Source organism: Mauremys mutica, chromosome 3 (genome assembly GCF_020497125.1).
Source record: "Mauremys mutica isolate MM-2020 ecotype Southern chromosome 3, ASM2049712v1, whole genome shotgun sequence".
In the NCBI taxonomy this organism is placed as follows: domain Eukaryota; kingdom Metazoa; phylum Chordata; order Testudines; family Geoemydidae; genus Mauremys; species Mauremys mutica.
In genome coordinates, this window is record NC_059074.1 from 41,626,357 (window position 1) to 41,650,399 (window position 24,043).

Sequence of the window (24,043 nt, forward strand, 5' to 3'; positions counted from 1 at the left end):
CAGCAGGGACGACTTTGAAAAAAAGGTGGGGAAAAAAAGCCTTTCCTTTCTTAGCAACCGGTTCCCTATAAAAAGTTCTGATTTAAGGGATGTGCCAGAATATGTATTTCTGGTACCAATAGGGTTACTATATTTCCAGATTTAAAAATTCCAAAAAGTCTGACATGTCCGGGGAAATATGGCTGTATGTTAACACTACCTACAGTTCTTTTTTAAAAAGATGGGACTGAACTAGAAATGAACTCCGCTTCACATGTGTGGGTCCCCACCACTCCCTGGGAGTGTGCTAGGGTGACCAGATGTCCCGATTTTATAGAGACAGTCCCAATCTTGGGGTCTTTTTCTTATATAGGATCCTATTAACCTCCACCCCATCCTGATTTTTCACACTTGATGTCTGGTCACCCTAGCACAACCATCCCTGAATCAGTGACATGTGCATAGGGAGCCAAGTCATTGGAAATAATCAAGGAGGAAGCCAGTGGAAAAAATGAATGGGGCCACTCTGGTTACCACCTTGGGCTCAGGGGCATCCTCTGTACCCCCAAACCTTACCTCCCTTTTCACTTATTCACACTGTGACGAGGCAGTTCTGGCGGTACCAAAGTGAGAGTGCCAGTTCAAGACAAATTGCTCAAACAGGGCAGTTATAGCCCTCTGCTTGGGGTTTTCCACCTCTAAGGCAACCCAAACCAGCCAGACAAAAAGGACTTTGGTTTCACCGTGTAGCAATAAATGAAGCCAAGTCAGTCAGTCTGTTCCAGTGGAGCGCCCCAAGCGGGGGTTTTCCACGTCCTTTTATTATAATGGTTACATAAATCATTCTATTATGCGCATGTGCAACCTCAATCCAACTACTTCGCCCCCTCCCCTGATTGGTGCTCTATGCACTGCGTGTTCCAGTGGTAAACACCTGGTCAGCGCTTTATCTGTGTGTCTCCTGATCGAGTGTGGGGGGGTGGAAACCACTTCAGCCGCTCTAAATCCGGGTGCGGTTTTCCAATCCCCTTAGTGCTTGAGAAGTGTAACGTTCCTACATCCCCTCCTTTTCTGTTTTGTCGACCCGTGCCTGGTCCGCATGTTTCATGATTTTATATGCATACATGACGGCTTGGGGTGTAGGCAGGGGTTTGCGCCGACAGGGTGCAAAACACATCCTAATTATATTAGGAATACACTGAGCAAAGCAAAAAAAACAATCAAGCAGGCGATAACAATCAAAGCATATTGCAAAACAGTTTGGACCCATTCCATGGATGGCAGCCAGAAAGATGTACTCAGCCCGAGTAAAAGGGCTGACATTGGCATTACATCCTGATCTCATGGGGATTGAGCTTCGCCGGCATCGGGTGCGGGTCTCATTAATTTGGGAGCCAGTCAACATTGACCTTGTGGGGAGTATCAATGTGAGCCTACTTAGGCAACATTGAGCTTTTGAAATATTGGCCGGGATATAATTAAAGGTCCACTGACCACACGTAAAACCAACCCTCTGGTTGTGTCCAACCAACCCGTAATTGCTGGACACATTTTGAAAGCACATACAATTCCATTTTGGAGTACCCACCCGCAAACATCCTTTTGGGGGTCTGTGACGTGTGCAATTAACCATCCGTGCACAGGTCAAATTGGCGTGATTGGCTACCCGTGGGGTAAAGAGGTACAAGGCACTTGCGGGTTTCACATAAGTGGCCTGGCCCCATAGGCTCATAAAAGAATATTGAATCTCGGTGGCATTTATAAAATTAGACATCCCCGTTGCACGTGCAGCACTGCCCGGCGCCTTACATACTGGGACCAGGCAGGTGCCCAACAGGCCATGCATCTAAGGCCTGGTCTACACTAGGACTTTAATTCGAATTTAGCAGCGTTAATTCGAACTAACCACTCAACCGTCCACACCAGGAAGCCATTTAATTCGAACTAGAGGGCTCGTTAGTTCGAATTTGGTACTCCACCCCGACAGGTGGAGTAACGCTAAATTCGACATGGCTAGCTCGAATTAGGCTAGGTGTGGATGCAAATCGAACTTAGTAGCTCCGGGAGCTATCCCACAGTGCACCACTCTGTTGACGCTCTGGACAGCAGTCCGAGCTTGGATTCTCTGACCAGCCACACAGGAAATGACCCGGGAAAATTTGAATTCATTTTCCTGTCTGGGCACTTTGAATCTGACGTCCTGGCTGGACATCGGGGTGAGCTCCGCAGCACCTGCAACGATGCAGAGCTCTCTAGCAGAGGAGTTCATGTTATCTGTGAATAGAAAGAGGGACCCAGCATAGACTGACTGGGAACTCTTCGATCTGATCGGTGTGTGGGGCGAGGAGTCTGTGCTTTCGGAGCTGCGCTCCAAAACAGGGAATGCGAAGACCTACGAGAAGGTCTCCAAAGCCATGAGAGACAGAGGATACAGGCGGGATGCAACGCAGCGCCGTGTGAAAATCAAGGACCCCAGACAAGGCTACCAAAAAATCAAAGCGGCAAACGGACGCTACGGAGCCTGCCACCACTGCCCCACCAGTGACCGTGGACTCTGACGATGGGACAGTGTCGACGGCCAGTTCCTCGGTGATGTTCGCGGACGGGGAAGATGAGGAAGGGTTTGTGGAGGACGAGGCAGGCGAGAGCGCTTACAACGATGGTTTCCCCGACAGCCAGGATCTATTCATCACCGTCACGGAGATCCCCCAACAACCCTCCCCGGCCATTAACCCGGACCCTGAATCAGGGGAAGGAGCAGTCGGTAAGTGCTGTAACCATGTTAACTTTTTTTCTTAATATAACAGGAATCTGAAGTGTGTGAGAAGGAGGTCTCTCTCTATATGGTGATAGAACAGAAATCCTCCTGGGAGATCTCCACGAAGCTCTCCTTCCGTTAATCGATAAGCATCAGCAGGAGGTTCCTGAGGAGAGCTGCCTTATTGGGTGCTCCGTGATAGCACCCTTTTCCGCGCGAGGCTTTCATGCGGTATTCAGGGAGTATTGCCTCCCCTTGCACGGCTGCATTGGGCCCTGGTTCGTGCTAGCTTTCATGCAGCATGCGCTCTCTATCTCCTTCAGTGACCCTCCTCAGGGTGATCTCGCTCGGAGACTCCTGCATCTAATTAGGTTAATTACTGTAATTTTACGCCTGGTCCAAAGTATTTTTAAAAAATCTAAGGACAGACGGCATAGCACAGACTCAGCACGCAGCTGCGTGACGACCGTAACGGAAAGCCAAAGAATATAATGGACGCTCATGGAGGGAGGGGGGAATGAGGACGCAAGGTATCCCACAGTTCCTGCTGTCTCCGAAAAGTATTTGCATTCTTGCATGAGCTCCAAATGCTTCTAGGGTCAAACACAGTGTCTGCGGTGGGTCAGGGCATAGTTCGGCAATTTGCGCACACACCCCACCCACCACCAGAAGTGAAAACAATCCTCTGTTGACTCTTTTACATGTCACCCTATCTTTACTGAATGCTGCAGATAGACGCGATGGTGCAGCACTCAACACCAACATCCTTGCTCCCCCCACGCTATGGATGGCTGATGGTACAATAAGATGGAAATCCATCCTCATCATCAGCCTATTGGCACATGGGGCAGTGCAAAGGGCTGGTAACCATGCCGACTAGTATCAGTAAGGTCGATCAAGGGCGCCTGTCCCTAATTTTTGATGGCTGATGGTACAATATGGCTGGTAACCGTCCTCATCATTGCAACAGGGGGCTGAGCTCCATCAGCCCCCACCCTTCATTGTAAATAAAAGATTCAATTGCCCCTGGACTAGCAGAGGGATGATGGGCTCCTTCATCCACACTCCTTAATGTCCTGCCTGGACTATCATTGCAGCTGGAGGCTTCCTTCCACTCATTTCTCACAAACAAGTCACTGTGTCTTATTCCTGCATTCTTTATTACTTCATCACACAAGTGGGGGGACAATGGTATGGTAGCCCAGGAAGGCTGGGGTAAGAACGGAATGAACAGGTGGTGTTGTTGCAGGAGCACCCCCTGTGAATAGCATACAGCTCATAATTTATGCAGGATCGGACACAGAGCAGCTGTGCTCTCTGGTTCTATGATACAGTGGTTCTCTAGTACACTTGCCCATAATCTAGGCAGGACTGATTCTATTTTTAGGTACCAAAAAGGAGGGATTGACTCAGGGAGTCATTCCCAATTTTGGCTTTTGCGCCCCTGGCTAAGAGCAGCCAGGGGCACTTATGACAGCAGCAAATGGTACAAAAGGACTGGTAGCCATGATCATCTTACTTCCAATTTATGGAAGGGTTTGGATGGTGCAATATGGCTGGTAACCATCTCTGCTGTCATGCAAAAGCAAAAGCATGTAGCGCTGCTGGCCCGCCTCTGTCAGCGGCATCTAGTACACATACGGTGACATACACAAAAGGCAAAACAGTGTCCATGGTTGCCACGCTATGGCGTATGCCAGGGCAATTCTGGGAAAACGGGCTTGAAATGATTGTCTGCCGTTGCTTTCCCGGAGGAAGGAATGACTGGCGGCATTTACCCAGAATCCACCGCGAAAATGATTTCTGCCCCAGCAGGCACAGGGGTCTCAACCCAGAATTCACAGAGACAGCCTAGACTCAGTTAATTGTTCGCAAAAATGTATCTTTGCAAGGAATTCACTCCCTGTTTCCCATCTCACAGCTTCCACTGTCTCCAGACCTGCCACAGCATCCCCCTCGCAGAGGCTGGTGAAGATTAGGCGGCGAAAGAAAAAGACAAGGGACAAGATGTTCGAGGAACGTATGGGCTGCTACCTAGCAGAGGCGGACCAGCAGAGCCAGTGGAGGGAGACCGTCTCTCTGTGCCAGCGCTCACACAGCGAACGGGAGGAGAGGTGGCGTGAGGAAGACAAGCAGGCGACTGAAACAATGCTTGGACTAGTGAGGGAGCAAACGGACACGCTCAGGCGCCTTGTGGATGTTCTGCAGGACCGCAGGAGGACAGAGACACCCTGCAGTGTATCTGCAACCGCACTCCCCCGCCACAAAGTCCCATACCCCCCTCACCGAAAATAATCAGGAGGAGGGGCGGCTGGGGACGTGAATACTGTCACTGCACCACAGCACAGTGCTCAAGTACCCAAAAGCTCTCATACCCTACATTTGCCGAAGTCCTTCACTTCCAGACTCACAGTAGTCCCAATCCCAGTCCCATCCCCTAACTGTCTACTTAATTAATAAAAATGCTTTGCTGTTAATTACTGTTTCCGTTATGTTTTTTCAAAGAAGACTGTGTTTGAATGGGGGGCGTGGGGAAGGGGGTGGTTAATTGCATAGGACAGTCACCTTTCCCAGGGTACAGACACGGGGGCAGGATCAGCAGCGGGTCACACACACGGTGCAGTCAGTAGGCACCCTGGTCGGTTTTTGGAGGTGGTTTCCAGGATCTGTGTGGGCGGGGGAGATGTGACTTTGCAGCGGGGGAGGGCGGTTACAGATCTTATACAGCGGTCCTTGTCCTGGACCGCTGAGTCACGCAGCTGAGGAATCTGTATCCGTCCTCCTCCACCACAAGGTCACATATCCGCCCGCACACAGAATTCCATAAAGAGGGATGGCAGGCTCCCTTGAAAGAAGCCTTCCGGCACTGCGGACCGCTCTAGGAGCAGGAGCCTGTCATTCCTTGAGTTTAGAGGCGGTCTTTACATCACCGCACACCCTACCCAGCACAGCCTGCGTCCCAGTTTCAACCCTTTCACGAAAAGTCATGAATAAAGAAACCTTTGTTAAGTAATAATGGGACATGTATTGTATTTTTACACGTGTGCTGGAAGTGGGGGTAATGGGGTGAACGGGGTATGTAACCGAAGAGGAGAGTCAACAGTCAGTGGGTAAAGAAACAGGGGCAGGTTCAGCTTCTCTGTAAAGAAAATGAACAGTCACAGGTCACGCTGCTCGCTGCTCGCTGGTATTTGAAGAGTTCCTTGTCGCTGTCCCAGGCGCCTGTATAGGGCTTCATGAGCAAGTGCATTAGCGGGCATGCTGGGTCCCCGAGGATGACTATAGGCATCTGCACATCCACAACAGTTATTTCGTGGTCCGGGAAGAAACTACCGTCCTGAAGGCGTCTGAGCAGCCCACAGTTCCTGAAAACACATGCATCATGAACCTTGCCCGGCCACCCGACGTTGATGTTTGTAAAACGTCCCCTATGGTCCCCCAGTGCTTGCAGCACCATTGAAAAGTAGCCCAATTTCTCAGCAGCTGACTGTGGAAGAGGTGGACGATAAAGTGCGAGGAGGAGAAAACGGCGATGATCGCAGCAGGCTCCGTGCTTGCAGTGCTGTGGCGTCCGCGCTGTCACTGACCAGAAAAGTGCACGAACAGATTGCCCGCAGGCGCTTTCCCGGAGGGAGGGAGGGAGGTTGTGATTGACGGTTCAATGACGACACTTACCCAAAACCACCCTCGACACATTTTTTCCCCCAGCAGGCATTGGGGGCTCTACCCAGCATTCCAATGGGCAGCGGGGAGTGCAGGAACTGTGGGATAGCTTCCCACAGTGCACCGCTTCCAAAGTCGACGCTGGCCCCGTGAATGTGGACTCAGAAATTCGAATTAGTGTATTTAGTATGGATACACAAATTCGACTTCATAAGGTCGAATCCACAAATTCGAACTAAGTTGATTCGAAATAGTCTTGTAGTGTAGACAAGGCCTTAGGGGCCTGCTGTAAACAAAAGGAGGATTGATTGGCAAGGATCGCAAGTCGAGCCCATATATTATAACGCATACGGCTATGCAATTCGGATTCGGCCCTAGCCGGTAACACACAAAAACAACACAACAATATGGTAAAAGAATTAGCAATCAAACAAGCAAAGATAGCAGCAGTAAAATTTTTGGGGGTAGGCTCGGCCTTGTTATTCTCCAGCGTTTGCTGAGCCTGCTGCGCCAGCTGCTTCACCTGCCCCCAGGTAACCTTTGGTGCCATCTTTGTGGCTCGGCACGCTGGAAAGGTCTCGGTTAGGTTCAGATTGAAATTGGGTATCGGGTTCTTGAGGCTTTGATGCCACGTCATTGTGCCACGGTCGCACGTTCTTGGCAGGGATCCACAACGGACCTGTGGGAGTAAGCACAGCGGCATGCCCCCGTCCCCAGGTTCTCAATGGAACGGGGCCATACCAATTAGGGTCTGGGCTCTGCCTATATTTGACAGATGGGCGTGGGAGCGGGGTTTCCGTCTTAAAATGTCGTTCAGTGGCTGTAAAATTCTGAAAGGCATTTAAAGTATTTAGGGTAAATAGTACTATCTCTAATTAATTTTGCTTGGCGCTCAGGTTTGGCCCATCATCCCCCACTGTTTTGTTTTGCTTTTTTTTGGTACTCTTTAAGTGTACGATTGGTTCGTTCCACAATGGCTTGACCAGTGGAATTCTACGGAATACCAAAGACGTGGTTAATTTGCCACTGCGTGCAAAAATCTGCAAACCTGTGAGAAATGTAGGCGGGGCCATTATTGGTTTTTATCTGTCGGGGGCGGCCCATAACGGCCACCGCAGCAAGAACATGATTAATCACGTGTTTGGCCTGTTCGCCCCATTGGGGGGTGGCCCAAATATAATGAGAGTAGGTATCAATGGTAACATGTAAATATTTCCAAGGAAAAAAAGGGGGATAAAGCGTGACATCCATTTGCCAAATTTGGTTGGATTAAAGGCCGTGGGGGTTAACACCCAGTTCGGGATAATAAAGACTTGCACAATGATTACATATTTGAACAATACGTTGGGCCTGAATCAGGGGAATCATAAAATGCTTCGCCAAGGATTTAGCATTTTGATGAAAAAATGCATGACTATCAATGGGATCCAAAAAGAACAGAATGAGTTAACTGAAAAAAGCTACAAAGAAAGCACTGGCCACAGTCAAGGACACGGCGCACAGCTAAAACATGGCGGACAGCCAAGAAAAGCTGCTATGAAAACGGCAGGACTCGGCCAGGCAATAACAAAATGTGTTAGCCAAAAGGGGAATGATCATCATCTGGGCCCAGGAGTCCCCTTGGTGCAACTGTTTTGGCATATGAGCCCAGATTTGAACATAAATACTTCCCATATAATCACTATCTATTACCCCGGGGACTATCTAAATGCCATATTTCCCGGCATGGAGACAAGGGAGGATTAACCCCATCGTGCCCGGGTGCAGGGGTCCAAAAATTGGATAAAAACCACCACCACCTCCCCGGGGAAAATAAGCTCCCTATCTTTGAAACAAGGAAAAATTATTAAAAAAACAATCTTTAAAACCTATTATCAGAAGCCAATAATCATATGGGATAAAACTGGGATTTGGGGTTCCACATTGCAGGGGTCCCATGGATTGAATGCAGGCATTAATCGCTCTAAAATCATGGAGCATTTGCCATTTAACAGATTTTTACTTGATAACAAAAACTGGCGAATTCCAGGGGCTAGTGGATTTTGCCACATGGCCCGCCTGGTATTGTTCCTCACATAAGTGATACAATGCAAAAAGCTTTTCCTGGGGCAGTGGCCACTATTCCACCCACACAGGGGTACTGGTTAGCCATACAAGGGGAAGGGCAGTAAACTCAGTCATGAATGGAAAAAGGGAACAAAATGAATTAACTGAAAAAGGCTGAAAATAAAACACTGGCCTCAATCAAAAACACCACTAGCTGCTAAAACTTGGCGAACAGCCAAGAAAAAGGGAGGCCTAACTATACCCAAGCAAAAGCGGCAAAACTTGGCCAGGCACTAACAGCACTGGCCTCAGTCATAAATGGTAAGATGTGATCCAAATTTGCTTATCAAGTCTCTTCCCCATAGGGATACAGCAATATTCATAATATAGGGCTTAAGGAGAATTTCCTTTCCCCCTTTTCGCGGAGTTATAGCAATCCATCGGGTGCTTTGTTGAGCAGCCTGCAATTTGCCCACTCCCCAAATGGCTGGCACTTCGGATTTGTCCCAGGTGGACGGCCACTGCGAAGCGGAGATGACTGTAACGTCAGCTCCAGTAGCCACCAGGCCCTCAAGGGGGATACCGATAAGCGAGTTTCCTCATTAATTCCCACTGGGCTTCAGGATTATTTACCTGCCTCTGAATAGCCTCCTGTAATCTGTTAATAAATTCCACATACGACTCTTGAGGGCCCTGGCGGGTGACAGTAAAGGACCGGGAGGGTTTCCCCATCACTGGTACTTTAAACAGGGCTCTTAAAACACAATGCCCCACAACTTGGAGCGTCACAAGAGGGGTATTCGCAGCCTGCTCTCGTATGCTGGCAAACTGTCCTGCTCCATACAGCTGCTCGGGAGTATAGGCCCCCCCCCGATGCCCGCCCCTGTTGTAATGCTTCCTGTTGAAATTCACTATCCCAAATAACATACTGCACGGGGCTTAAAATCATCCTACAAAAATCCTTCCAATCTTGGGGGAGCATGCTATATCCATTTGCAATCCCTTCTAACATGACTCGGGTAAAGGTGGATTTCAATCCAGACTCAGTAACCGCTCGTCTCGCCTCTCCGAAAACGGAATAGGGGAGGGCTGTGATCTCCACTTCAACCTCCCCCTCTGCGTTGCCAGGGCGACGTGTCACTGGGAACGCAGCCAACAGCTCTCTTATCTCTTCACTGTTCAATCCTCCCTCCTCCTTTTCCCACTGGTTCATTGCCTGAAAAGGGGACAGCCGAGAAGTCGGCTGTGAAGAGCCATCCGTACCCGGACATGCATTATGGCATTCGGGTACCGCCTCAGGCGGCTTAGGGGGCAAGATCCGAGGGTAAGGAGGGGGGGCCCAAGGCGCGGGGGTGAGAAGGATAGCCCTGGATAACGCTCCAACCCTGATTATCTCCAGAGCCTCCGTACATCGCTGCCAAAGCAGGAGCCACTGCACCGCGGCTCGAGGCTCCACGTGCAGCGTCGCCCCTATCTTTATCCAATCATCTACCGACAGTGACCCGTGATCTAGGTACCAGGGACATTGGCGATCGATTTCAACAATTAGCTGTTCTAACTGACCCAGGGAGGGTCATGATAGCCTGCAGCTCTTTCGCATGAACTTTCTGCTGAGCTGACTGTTTCCCCCCCATACTCACGGAATGAAGCTTTTTCAGCGAGATTCGGTGCACCGAGGGCTATTCCAGCCGGTGAGCAGGGGGAATCACGTCGGGGTCACCAGATGTAGCAATAAATGAAGCCAAGTCCGTCAGTCTGTTCCAGTGGAGCGCCCCAAGCGGGGGTTTTCCACGTCCTTTTATTATAATGGTTACATAAATCATTCTATTATGCGCATGTGAAACCTCAATCCAACTACTTCGCCCTCTCCCCTGATTGGTGCTCTATGCACTGCGTGTTCCAGTGGTAAACACCTGGTCAGCGCTTTATCTGTGTGTCTCCTGATCGAGTGTGGGGGGGTGAAAACCACTTCAGCCGCTCTAAATCCGGGTGCGGTTTTCCAACCCCCTTAGTGCTTGAGAAGTGTAACGTTCCTACATCACCGCACTGGGTAACACAAGTCACACAAACAATGTCCTTAGACACTCCAGTCTCCCAGTATCACCACCAGACCCACTCATACTGGGGATGAATGGTTATGAAAACCAACACTCCAATAAAAGAAAACGGTTCTCTTGATCCCAAAGGACCAAGCCCCAGCCCCAGGTCAATATACACATCTGATCTTACCCACAAATCACGCTGTTGCCAATCCTTTAGAATATAAAATCTAAAGGTTTATTCATAAAGGGAAAAAGGTAGAGATGAGAGCTAGAATTGGTTAAATGGAATCAATTACATAGAGTAATGACAAAGTTCTTACTTCAGGCTTGTAACAGTGATGGAGTAAACTGCAGGTTCAAATCAAGTCTCTGGAGAACAACCCCTGCTGGGATGGGTCACTAGTCCCTTGTGTAGAGCTTCATTTCCTAGCAAAATCTCTCCAGAGGTAAGAAGCAGGACTGAAGACAAGATGGAGATGAGGCATTAGCCTTATATAGGCTTTTCCAGGTGTAAGAACCTCTTTGTCCTTACTGTGGAACATTATAGCAAAATGCAGTCTAGAGTCACATGGGCAAGTCCCTGCATACTTTGCTCAGTTACAAGGCGTATCTGCCTTCTCTCCATGGGTCAATTGTGTAGCTGATGGTCCTTAATAGGCCATCAAGCAAACTTATCAGAGCTAACACCAACTTGTCTGCGGTGTCACCCAGAAGCAGAGCACAAATACAAAATACAGACAGTACAGAGCCAATACTTATAACTTCAACTACAAAATGATACAGACAGCATAATCATAACCACCAACCCATAACCTGGTCTTAGCCACCGTATATGACCACCTTTACCTAAGATTTGGTGCCACTACAGGACCTTGGTTGCAAACCATGTTCTACATGGTCCCAGTTTATATCAATAATGTCACACACACACACAAACGAGTGAAAGAGTGTGCCTCACTCATACAATAGGTCAATTTGGCACATTAGCCGGGAGGAAGCAAATTGTGAGCGTTTTCGACCACAAACCCCATCCCTCCAGATTTGCAACCATCCCTGGACCAGTGACAGGGGCATAGGCAGCCAAGTCATTGGAAATAATCAAGGAGGAAGCCAGTGGAGAAAATGAATGGGGCCACTCTGGTTACCACCTTGGGGTCAGGGGAGTGCTCTGTACCCCCAAACCTTACCTCCCCTTTTCACGTATTCACACACAAAAAAGTGAAAGTGCACGCCTCACTCATCCAATAGGTCAATTTGGCACATTAGCCAGGAGGAAGCAAATCGTGAGCGTTTTCGACCACAAACCCCATCCCTCCAGATTTGCAACCATCCCTGGACCAGTGACAGGGGCACAGCCAACCCCGGACCAGTGACAGGTGCGTAGGCAGCCAAGTCATTGGAAATAATCAAGGAGGAAGCCATTGAAAAAAATGAATGGGGCCACTCTGGTTATTACCTTGGGGTTAGGGGACTGCTCTGTAGCCCCAAACCTTACCTCCCTTTTCATATATTCACACCCAAAAAAGTGAAAGAGCATGCCTCAAGCATCCAAAAGATCAGGGTTCGGCAACCTTTCAGAAGAGCTGTGCCAAGTCTTCATTTTGTCTCTCTGATTTAAGGTTTCGCACGCCAGTAATACATTTTAATATTTTTAGAAGGTCTCTTTTTATGGCTATAATATATAACTAAACTATTGTTGTATATAAAGAAAATAAGGTTTTTAAAATGCTTAAGAAGCTTCATTTAAAATTAAATGAAAACGCAGAACCCCCCAGACCCCTGTAATAGGTCAATTTGGCACATTAGCCAGGAGGAAGCAGATCGTGAGCGTTTTCGACCACAAACCCCATCCCTCCAGATTTGCAACAATCCCTGGACCAGTGACAGGTGCACAACCATCCCTGGACCAGTGACACATGCATAACCATCCCTGGACCAGTGACAGGTGCATAGGCAGCCAAGTCACTGGAAATAATCAAGGAGGAAGCCAGTGGAAAAAATGAATGGGGCCACTCTGGTTATCACCTTGGGGTCAGGGGAGTGCTCTGTACCCACAAACCTTACCTCCCCTTTTCACGTATTCACACACAAATGAGTGGAAGCGCGCACCTCAATCATCCAATAGGTCAATTTTGCACATTAGCCAGGAGGAAGCAAATCGTGAGCGTTTTCGACCACAAACACCTTCCCTCCAGATTTGCAACCATCCCTGGACCAGTGACAGGGACATAGGCAGCCAAGTCATTGAAAATAATCAAGGAGGAAGCCAGTGGAGAAAATGAATGGGGCCACTCTGGTTACCACCTTGGGGTCAGGGGAGTGCTCTGTACCCACAAACCTTACCTCCCTATTCACGTATTCACACATAAAAAAGTGAAAGAGCATGCCTCAAGCATCCAAAAGATCAGGGTTCAGCAACCTTTCAGAAGAGCTGTGCCAAGTCTTCATTTTGTCTCTCTGATTTAAGGTTTCGCATGCCAGTAATACATTTTAATATTTGTAGAAGGTCTCTTTTTATGGCTATAATATATAACTAAACTATTGTTGTATATAAAGTATATAAGTTTTTTAACATGCTTAAAACGCTTCATTTAAAATTAAATTAAAATGCAGCAACCCCCAGAACCCTGCAATAGGGCAATTTGGCACATTAGCCAGGAGGAAGCAGAATGTGAGTGTTTTTGACCACAAACCCTGTCCCTCCTGATTTGCAACCCCATGGATCAGGCGGCAGCAAGTCCTGAGCAGGAGCCCAGACGGTTACGTTGTGCAGCAGAAACTGCAACTGGTTGCAAAACGGGAGGGTTTCGAAATGTGGGCTGGACCTCCCGCAGGCATGACTACGGCAGCTCAACCGGAGCCGCCGGTTTCTGTCGTTACACCGGACCAGCGAACTGCCCGACCAGCGGACCCTCCGCAGTCATGCCCGCGGGAGGTCCGCTGCTCCCGCGGCTCAAGGGCGCCTCCCGGGCATGAGTGCTTGGGGCGGCCAAATTTGTAGAGCCGCCCCTGTCTCCCCCCCCCCCTCAGTGTTTTGTCAGGACTCTGTACGGGGGGCGATCGCCCTTTCCATCAGTGCAACGCAAAACTTGGCTGCTGCACCAGGGCAGAGTGTGACCTGCCCCCCTATTGCCCTGCAGAATTAAGCTCCAAGGAGAGCTGTGAACAACCCGAGTCCGGCTTGCCAGTGCGGGGTATTTGGGACGCTCCACTCCCCCGTCAGGGGAGGGCGGGACGGTTTACGTCAGGTGGAAACAAAGGGTGGGGCAGGAGGAAGCGACATTATCCCGTGTGTACAGGCGTCTGTCCCGGCTGTGCTGAGGAGCTGGGATTCAAGGTTCTTGGCAGCTGCTTCTGCTTCTACAAAGGTGGAAGAAGCAGCCCGGACTTCTCTGTTTTGCAGTCGGCTGATCGCTGCTGTTGAGCACATGACAGGAAAGCACGGAGGCTGCGGGGAGAAAGGGCAGAGCAAGTGAAGCAGAGCAGCCGGTAAGCAGCAAGCAAATGGTGCTGGGTGGAGAAGAGTTTTATTAAATACAGCCCTTATTTTACCGAATGGAAAGGGTGAGCCTAGGAGAACCTGCCTATTGGTACCGACGCGGCAGATAAACAAACTGGGCCGGCCGCCAGGGTGCTTACCCTGGCGAGCCGGGAGCTGCAGGTTGCCGACCCCTGGGCTAGTGGTTGCACCAGCCCTGGCTCCTAGTCAAATTGTGTGAAATGAGATACTCTCTGGGCAGTTCTTCCCCTGCCCATATTGACAGGATGTGCTGTGTCCAGCAGTCTCAGCAATCTGGTCTCATGGATATTTTCAAACAAAAATGAAAGAAAACATTCAGCTGCTTTTAACCACCTCATGTGAAGGAAGTTTTAATTAACTTTATGCCCCCAAGCTTGGAAATTCTGGACTGTATAGTTAATAATATTAACTGTCATGTGGGTGAAAAATATGGAGGTTGTTTCTCTGTGTCCTATCTGCTTAGTTAGCTTCAGGAATAAAAGCCCTTTTAGAGTGTGGTGCAGTTCTGTTCATAAGTTGACCGTGCAATTCTATTCAAAAGATGATCCTGCAAGCTCTTTCTCATGCAAGTAGTCCCGTTTACTAGAATAAGGTTTTGTAGAATTATGCCCTTTGGTGTCTGATATTCCAAACTGCAAGCAAAACAACATTGTTGGGATTCCCTCCAAGACCTTTTCCACTTGACTTATCCAGAACACTTCAGTTCTGCGAGAACACTTTTATTCTGTTCTCTGGAATCCAAAAACTCAGTTCAAATCCAGGCTTGTCACTGAGGTTTCTTTATTGGCATTTCAGAAAGCAGCACCTGAGGTGATCAGGTCAGGTGCAGTGGAGTAGATTAGGGTGCACAACTCCAAAGTACATAGTTTTAAATGAGATTATACACAAATTCTAAAAGAGACTAACACCTACACATTACATTCTACATATCACAGGCATTATGACTGGCTTGCTAATTTGGTGAACCAGGCCCTGTATAGATCATCATGAGCTATCCATGTGTTACGAATTGTGCTAGTAAGAAAAGCTGCAGAAAATCTTATCACACATCTTCCATTTCTTTATCTACTAGCTACATATTATTTACAAGGCCCCTTGTGAATGTATGCTTTGTCCATTTGTCCTGTGTTCTCACTTCTAATTTTCATTGTCCTACAAGGCTTGCAAACACGCACACCTGTGATGCTGCATACGTAATTAAAACACCTCACAGAACAGAGAATTGTAAGAAGCAGGGCTGTCTTTTCTTTAAGCTTTGAAAAGTTGTATTTATTTTTTCATAATATGACTTAATACAGAAAAAGATTTTTAAAAGTTCTGATTATAACAAAGTACATATTTGTGTGTATCAAAGGTCTGTTAATGTAAACATATAGAGAATAATGTTTACTGATTTTCTTTTTTTCTAGACAAAATTAAGTGTGTGTACACATGAACCTTAGAGATAGGGCTCAATTTTCATTTACGTTTAGGCCACATTATTCTGCTCTAACAGTTCAAGGCTCTTTCATACTTCCAGGCAGTGTAAAGTGGCCTTAGTGTAACTGAGAAGGAGGCCCATAGTGGCTGGTTTGTTGCAGCTTTAATCTGTACCCTGTAAACTGGGTGTGTATGTTTGACTCCTAAAGACTCTTAGGGTATGATTATGCTGCATTTTAAAACTAGTGCCAGTGAGTCTGAGAACCCAAAGCTCATGCTAAGGTGCTAAAAAGCGCTGTAGACATTGTGTCTCAGGCTCCCAAAATCACCACCTACCTGGATTTCGGAACCCAGGCTCCAGCTCAAGCCCAAACATCTGCACAGCTGATTTTAGTGCCGTAGTATGAGCCTGAAGCACCATTACACAATCCTGAGTCTATAGAACAGGGCTCAGAGACTCGCTGCTGTGGGTTTTAAAATATAGTGTAGATGTATCGAGAGGGCTTACAGATGGAAAAAATGAAGGTTCAGTGATGCTTTAAAAATGCTGCTAAAGAAGCATAAGCTAGGGTTACCATATGTCTGGGTTTCCCCCTGACAGAGTATATTTTCTCTGTCCCAACAGGGTTTACAAATAACAGCAAATGTCCTGGTTTTTGCAGACAAGATGTAGCTCAGAAAGAGCCCCGATGGTCTGCTTCCTGATTGGTCCACTCCCCTGCATCTGTAACTGATTGGTCCATTCCCCTGAAAGCCATAGCAGCTGGATCCCATCCATCCATGCTCCAGCTCTTAGCCCTGGGGAGAGGGTCCCACAGGGAGGCGCTGATTGATGGTTGTTGCTGCGTCCTGGGTTTGTGCCAGTTGCTGTGTCACCGTGAAAGGGAGTGACACTGCACCGTGAAAGGTGACACTGCACTGCCCCAGCTCTCCCTACATCCCCCAGCTTCCCTCCCTTCCCCACTTCCCTGTCCCTCACCCCCACAGTGTCCTCTTTTTGGGAACCTGAATTATAGTAATCCTATTGTAAGCCTCAATTTTTTTTTCTCTTTTTAGCAGTGGCCCTTCATTTATGTCATAGTAGTTGTTTCTGTTCACACCTGGAATATTAACTTTGTTAGAAGTAAAAAAGCATTGGTCATAAAACAATTTTAAGTGTTTTGTGAGGAAGGTGTTGTGGGGGGAAATGGAACTGACAGTATAAGTTGGTGAAGGATTATTTTTAAAATGTGTTGACAATAGCTGGAAGAACTTCTTGAGGAATGATGATTTGTAAAGGGAAGGGAAGACGAAGATAAAAAAAGAATTGATGTACAAGTAACAGAAAGGGAGGTTTCAGAGTGGTAGCTGTGTTAGTCTGTATCAGCAAAAACAACGAGGAGTCCTTGTGGCACCTTAGAAACTAACAAATTTATTTGGGCATAAGCTTTCGTGGGCTAAAACCCACTTCACCAGATGCATGGAGCGGAAAATACAGTAGGAAGATATATAGACATAGTCTATGAAAAGATGGGGGTTGCCTTACCAATTCTAACTAGACAATTCAATTAAAGGGAGGAAAAAACAATAAAGAAAATGACCAAGAAAATGTATTGTATTTTTATATAACTAGGGAACAAAAGGTGAATGTTTTTTTGTGACTGTAACATCCATAGGCATTAATAGTTCTGCAAGCAAGGAAACAGGGAGTCTCTCTGTCTATCTTCTTTTTTATATACCTGTTTGTGACCTGTAAGGCTAATCATCATCCTTGAACAGGTTTTTTTATGTCAGTTGTGAACTGTTGGGAAATATCAGTAGAAACAGTAATAAACTCTAAACAGTAGTGAAACTAGAGAGCTTTCATGAATGGGGAGACCATATATACACACAAAGACAGCCATTTGATACAAGTCTCTTCTGTCTTTTTTATTGCAGATGAGTTTCTGCTCTGTGTAACAGCCGAGGCTCTGTATCTTTATAAGAGACCATTGTGAGGGTGAGAAGCTTCAGAATCCCTCCAAATATTTTGAAGTAGAGAAGAAGAAATGTATCTTGCAAATCATGGTGCAACATCTGGAGACATATTTGACTGGGACTATGTTCTGTGGGAAGTTCGTTTGAAGCTACTAGCAGCTGTTTTTTTAATCTATGTGGGAGTATTTCTTCTAGCTCACTGGCTGTCCTCATGCATCAGTGCTAGTTATCGCACCTTGTCAGGAAAAGAGAAGGTCTCATGGAACACGTCTATCACATCTGGCCTGTTTGGAATTCAGAGTTGTATAGCTGGGTTGTGGGCCTTGCTCATTGATCCAGTTTTTCAAGCTGACAAAGTATATTCACAGCAAAAGTGGAGCTGGTTTCACTGCTTATTAGCCTCTGGCTTCTTCTTGTATGACAGTGTAGTTATTCATGTGTCTAATATTGTTTTCAGAACATTTGATGTGCTCGTGGTAGTTCATCATTTATTTGCCTTTGTTGGGCTTCTTGGTCTGGTAATTAACATAAAATCTGGGCACTATCTCCCCCTGATGGGACTGCTACTTGAGATGTGCACTCCTTTTGGCTGCCTCTCCTATGTGCTTTCAAAGGTAAGAACTTGCTGTATTAATTCTTGGTGATAGAAGTTTCCATTATAAACATCATGTTGCCTCCCCCTCAAAAAAAATTCTGCAAAGAAATATTGGCCTTCAAATTGGGAGATTAGTTCTGGCATCAAGGAAGAATTTTTCCTTCCAAACTTGAAGTGAAATGGCCATGGAATCCTTAATTATAACATCCTAAAAATACTTAAATACTGTCCACAATTTTTTTTTTACCCATTTTGTAGAAAAGAAACAAAATGGAAAGATTTTTAAAAATTACTTTACAGACTCACTAGTTGGGATCTAGTGCACAGGACTAAAGATTATGTTAGTAAACTCTATTTTTAAAATATTTTTTAAAGACTGAAAATAAAATTATGGGAATACCTTATCAGCTCCAACAAACGTAATATAGACTATTCAATTTCTGCTGTAGACTAAAGGCATGTGCATGTGTGCTCCCTCATATGAATGTTTATGTATATTCTGTGGATGGTGACAGAGAGAACAGCTTTGAAGAGATCTACCATCCCCCGCTGTTTTGTTTTGCTTTATCAGGTACTCTTTAAGTGTACTATTGGTCTGTTCCACAATGGCTTGACCAGTGGAATTATACAGAATACCAAAGACGTGGTTAATTTGCCACTGCGTGCAAAAATCCGCAAGCTTGTGGGAAACGTAGGCGGGGCCATTATCAATATTTATCTGTCGGGGGCGGCCCATAACAGCCACCGCAGCAAAAACATAATTAATTACATATTTGGCCTGTTTGCCCCATTGGGGGGTGGCCCAAATATAATGAGAGTAGGTATTAATAATAACATATAATTATTTCCAGGGAAAAAAAAGGGGGATAAAGCATGACATCCATTTACCAAATTTGATTGGATTGAAGGCCGCAGGGGTTAACACCCAAATTGGAATAATAAAAACTGGCACAATAATTACAGGTTTAAACAATATATTGGGCCTGAATTAAAGGGATCATAAAATATTTTACTACAAATTTAACATTTTAATGAAAAAATACATAAGTATTAATGGAATTCCAAAAAAAACAGAATGAGTTAACTTAAATTAACTGAAAAAGGCTAAAAAAAAACACTGACTACAATCAAGGACACCACTTGCAACAAAAACTTGGGAAACAGCCAAGAGAAAGGGGGGGCTTGGCGGACGGCCAAGAAAGCGGGGGGCTTGGCGGACAGTCAAAAAAAGCTGCTATAAAAACGGCAGGACTCGGCCAGGCACTAACAAAATGTGTTAGCCAAAAGGGGAATGGTCACCATCTGGGCCCAGGAGTCCCCTTGGTGCAGCTGTTTTGGCATATGAGCCCAAATCTGAACATAAATACTTCCTATATAAGCACTATTTATTACCCTGGGGACTATCTAAATGCCATATTATCCGGCATGGGAACGAGGGAGGATTAGCCCCATAGTGCCCGGGGGCAGGGGTCCGAAAAATTGGGTAAGAACCACCACCACCTCCCCGGGGAAAGTAAGCTCCCTATCTTTAAGACAAGGAGGGATTATAAAAAAAACAATCTTTAAAATCTATTATCATAAACTGATAATCATATGGGATAAAATTGGGATTTGGGGTTTTACACTGCAGGGGTCCCATGGATTGAATGCAGGCGTTAATCGCTTTAAAATCATGGAGCATTTGCCATCTACCAGATTTTTTTCTTAATAACAAAAACTGGCGAATTCCAGGGGCTGGTGGATTTTTCCACATGGCCCGCCTGGTATTGTTCCTCACTTGAGTGATACAATGCAAAAGGCTTTTCCTGGGGCAGTGGCCACTATTCCACCCACACAGGGGTACTGGTTAGCCATACAAGGGGAAGGGCAGTAAACTCAGTCATGAATGGAAAAATGTGAACAAAATGAATTAGCTGAAAAAGGCTGAAGATAAAACACTGGCCTCAGTCAAAAACACCACTAGCTGCTAAAACTTGGCGAACAGCCAAGAGAAAGGGGGGCCTAACTACACCCAAGCAAAAGCGGCAAAACTTGGCCAGGCACTAACAGCACTGGCCTCAGTCATAAATGGTAAGATGTGATCCAAATTTGCTTATCAAGTCTCTTCCCCATAGGGATACAGCAATATTCATAAAATAGGGCTTAAGGAGAATTTCCTTTCCCCCTTCTCGCGGAGTTATAGCAATCCATCGGGTGCTTTGTTGAGCAGCCTGCAATCCGTCCACTCCCCAAATGGCTGGCACTTTGGATTTGTCCCAGGTGGACGGCCACTGCGAAGCGGAGATGACTGTAACGTCAGCTCCAGTATCTACCAGTCCCTCAAGGGGGATACCGATAAGCGAGTTTCCTCATTAATTCCCACCGGGCTTCAGGATTATCTACCTGCCTCTGAATAGCCTCCTGTAGTCTATTAATAAACTCCACATACGACTCTTGAGGGCCCTGGCGGGTGACGGTAAAGGACCGGGAGGGTTTCCCCGTCACCGGTACTTTAAACAGGGCTCTTAAAACACAACGCCCCACAACTTGGAGCGTCACAAGAGGGATATTCGCAGACTGCTCTCGTATACTGGCAAACTGTCCTGCTCCATACAGCTGCTCGGGAGTATAGGCCCCCCCCCGATGCCCGCCCCTGTTGTAATGCTTCCTGTTGAAATTCACTATCCCAAATAACATACTGCACGGGGCTTAAAAGCATCCTACAAAGATCCTTCCAATCTTGGGGGAGCATGCTATACCCATTTGCAATCCCTTCTAAAATACCTCGGGTGATGGTGGATTTCAATCCCGACTCAGTAACCGCCCGTCTCGCCTCTCGGAGAACGGAATGGGGGGGGGGGGGCTGTGATCTCCACTTCAACCTCCCCCTCTGCGTTGCCAGGGCGATGTGTCACTGGGAACGCAGCCAACAGCTCTCTTATCTCTTCAGTGTTCAATCCTCCCTCCTCCTTTTCCTTCTGTATCATTGCCTGAAAAGGGGACAGCCGAAAATTCGGCCGTGAAGAGCCATCCGCACCCGGACATGCATCATAGCATTCGGGTACCACCTCAGGCGGCTTAGGGGGCAAGATCCGAGGGTAAGGAGGGGGGACCCAAGGCGCGGGGGCGAGAAGGATAGCCCTGGATAACGCTCCAACCCTGATTATCTCCAGAGCCTCCGTACATCGCTGACAAAGCAGGAGCCACTGCACCGCGGCTCGAGGCTCCGCGTGCAGCGTCGCCCCTATCTTTATCCAATCATCTACCGACAGTGACCCGTGATCCGGGTACCAAGGACATTGGCGATCGATTTCAATTAGTAGCTTTTCTAACTGACCCAGGGAGACTGGCCTGCCAGCCTGTTGTATGATATCCTGCAGCTCTTTCGCATGAACTTTCTGCCGAGCTGACAGTTTCCCCCCCATACTCACGAAACGGGGATATTCAGCGAGGGTCGATGCATCGAAGGCTATTCCAGCCGGTGAGCAGGGGGAATCACGTCGGGGTCACCAGATGTAGCAATAAATGAAGCCAAGTCAGTCAGTCTGTTCCCGTGGAGCGCCCCAAGCGGGGGTTTTCCACGTCCTTTTATTATAGTGGTTACATAAATCATTCTATTATGCGCATGTGCAACCTCAATCCAACTACTTCGCCCCCTCCCCTGATTGGTGCTCTATGCACTGCGTGTTCCAGTGGTAAACACCTGGTCAGCGCTTTATCTGTGTGTCTCCTGATCGAGTGTGGGGGGGTGGAAACCACTTCAGCCGCTCTAAATCCGGGGGCGGTTTTCCAACCCCCTTAGTGCTTGAGAAGTGTAACGTTCCTACAGTGGTTTAGAATTCTGCTGGAGAAAAGGTGCTGTATCAGGGGTTCTCAAACTGGGGGTCGTGACCCCTAAGGGGGTCACAAGGTTATCGTGTGGAGGGTCCTGAGCTGTCAGACTCCACCCCCAAACCCCACTTGGCCTACAGCATTTGTAATGTTAAATATAAAAAAGTGTTTTTAATTTATAAAAGGAGTCACACTCAGGTTCGCTGTGTGAAAGGGGCCATGAGTACAAAAGTTTGAGACCCACTGTGCTATATAAATGTGCAATCTCTTAGCACTCAAGAGAAAAATGATTGAGAGAATGTTTGCATGGAACTTTGCACTAAACAATAGGAAAGCTAAATATGTATCTTATTTATAGAAAGCACTGACTGCCTTATCTTGAAGCTGCAATCTCATTTCTCTTTCTTTGTTGTTGTCTCTTCCAGATTGGCTATGGTAATACCCTTTTTTGGAAGGCAAACCAATGGGTAAATATTCATATGCTTCACTGCCGCATGGTCCACATGTAATAAATAAGGTGGGTGTGTATTTCCCATTGGAATGACGTGATGGAAAATCTGGGACTTCCATATTTTATTGTTTTTTTCATGGGGTTAAGTACACTTACATTAATACTTAATCCATACTGGTTATTCAAAACGACTCAGCATCTCTTTGGTCCAGTTGACAGGAAATTTCCAAATACAGCAGTGAAAAATGGATCCTCTGAAAAATTAAATTGTGAAACATTCCAAAAGAAGAAGATATAATTCTGCAACAGCTATGAGAATAACAGTAAAACATGGCCTGAAGAACATGGTGCAGGTTTATTAGTGAGTGCATGAAAATAGAATTGCTTACAAGAAGTCTATGAATATATCAGTCTCTTTGCAGATTGCTATCAGTGTACTATACTCATTTATCAAAAGTGTTTTAAAATTGTTTCCCTTTATAGTTAAAACACACACAGTCTTTGAGTCAGGATTTATGCCAGTAATTTTAGTCTAAGAACATAATGTAGTAAAATCTCTTTCTGGGGGAAGTGGCAAGTAAGGCACAGAAAGGTAAGGGAGGTGTCATTTGATTTATAAAAATCTACAGAACCATAGTTTAAATGGCAGGAGGGATTCACTGCCTCCCCTCCCTTCTGTCTCCCTCAGGTCCTACTGCTGGTGGAAATTTTGATAATACAGCTTCCTCAGAAATGGGTCAAGTTAGGGCTTTGAATAATACCCCTCTTCCATGAACACAATGGCAACAAACGCAAAACAATTATGTAGATATATATGTATTTAAATGTTAACTTTTTTAAATGATACTTTAACACATGAATGTATTGCTTGCATGACAATGACATTGACCTTTGGTAGTCCTAGAGAGTTTAGCCTGGACATGTAGGACTGAAAACATTTATTCATCAAAGTAATCATCAGTGTCATCTTCATCTAGGGCTCCACTGCTAGACACGTTGCACATTGGTCTTCATTGGTGTCCCACTCACACATCTCTGTATAAGGCAAACAGCTGGCCAGACATTTACAGGGTAGTGAGCATCAAGTCTTTGCACATGATTTTTTGATTGCAATCCTAAATCAATCCTCTAGCTATAGGATTTCATGCATAATTGGTGCGATCAGTCCATCCTCCAAAACCCATTTGTGCCCGATAGGAAGGTAGTTTTGGATACACTTGATCATCACAGAGCCATTCCATTGCTTGATAATTTGCCCTCTTGAGAGCAGATATAAATGCATCCCTTCCAAATGGAATTTTTCTCCTTTTGTCTGCTGCTTATGAAACATCTACCAACATAGTTCTGCAAGTGTCAGAATGTTGGTCTTGAAAAGTAAAACTCGGCATATGAACACCTCTACTGCAGTGTTTCCCAAACTTGGGATGCCACTTGTGTAGGGAAAGCCGCTGGTGGGCCGGGCCCGTTTCTTTACCTACCGCGTCTGCAGGTCCGGCTGATCGCGGCTCCCACTGGCCGCGGTTCGCTGGTCCAGGCCAATGGGGGCTGCTGGAAGTGGCGGCCAGCACATCACTCACCCCGCACCACTTCCGGCAGCCCCCATTGGTCTGCAGCAGCAAACCACAGCCAGCAGGAGCCGTGATCGGCGGACCTGAGGATGCGGCAGGTAAACAAACTGACCCGGCCCACCAGCGGCTTTCCCTAAACAAGCGGCGTCCCAAGTTTGGGAAACACTGCTCTGGTGCATTTATGACTTCCCAGTGAGTGTCTCAGCCATTCTGAGCACCTTCAGGGATGGTGTAGC

At 46.8% G+C, this 24,043-nt stretch overlaps 2 protein-coding genes across 2 annotated transcripts in view; both read left to right on the top strand.

Moving 5' to 3' along the window:
* The first annotated feature begins 13,633 nt into the window (after nt 1-13,633).
* Nucleotides 13,634-24,043, top strand: part of LOC123365779 (protein CLN8-like) — a 42,689-nt gene continuing 32,279 nt past the window's right edge. The window contains exon 1 of the mRNA XM_045008661.1: nt 13,634-13,977. The gene's annotated coding sequence lies outside the window, so the exon portion shown is untranslated. The remainder of the gene's footprint in view (nt 13,978-24,043) is intronic.
* On the top strand, nt 16,164-22,750 carry LOC123365778 (protein CLN8-like). Its single transcript, XM_045008660.1, is given in 3 exon segments — nt 16,164-16,334; nt 17,345-17,997; nt 22,214-22,750. Coding segments are annotated over 2 exon segments (867 nt in total). The 5' UTR covers nt 16,164-16,334; nt 17,345-17,454; the 3' UTR covers nt 22,538-22,750.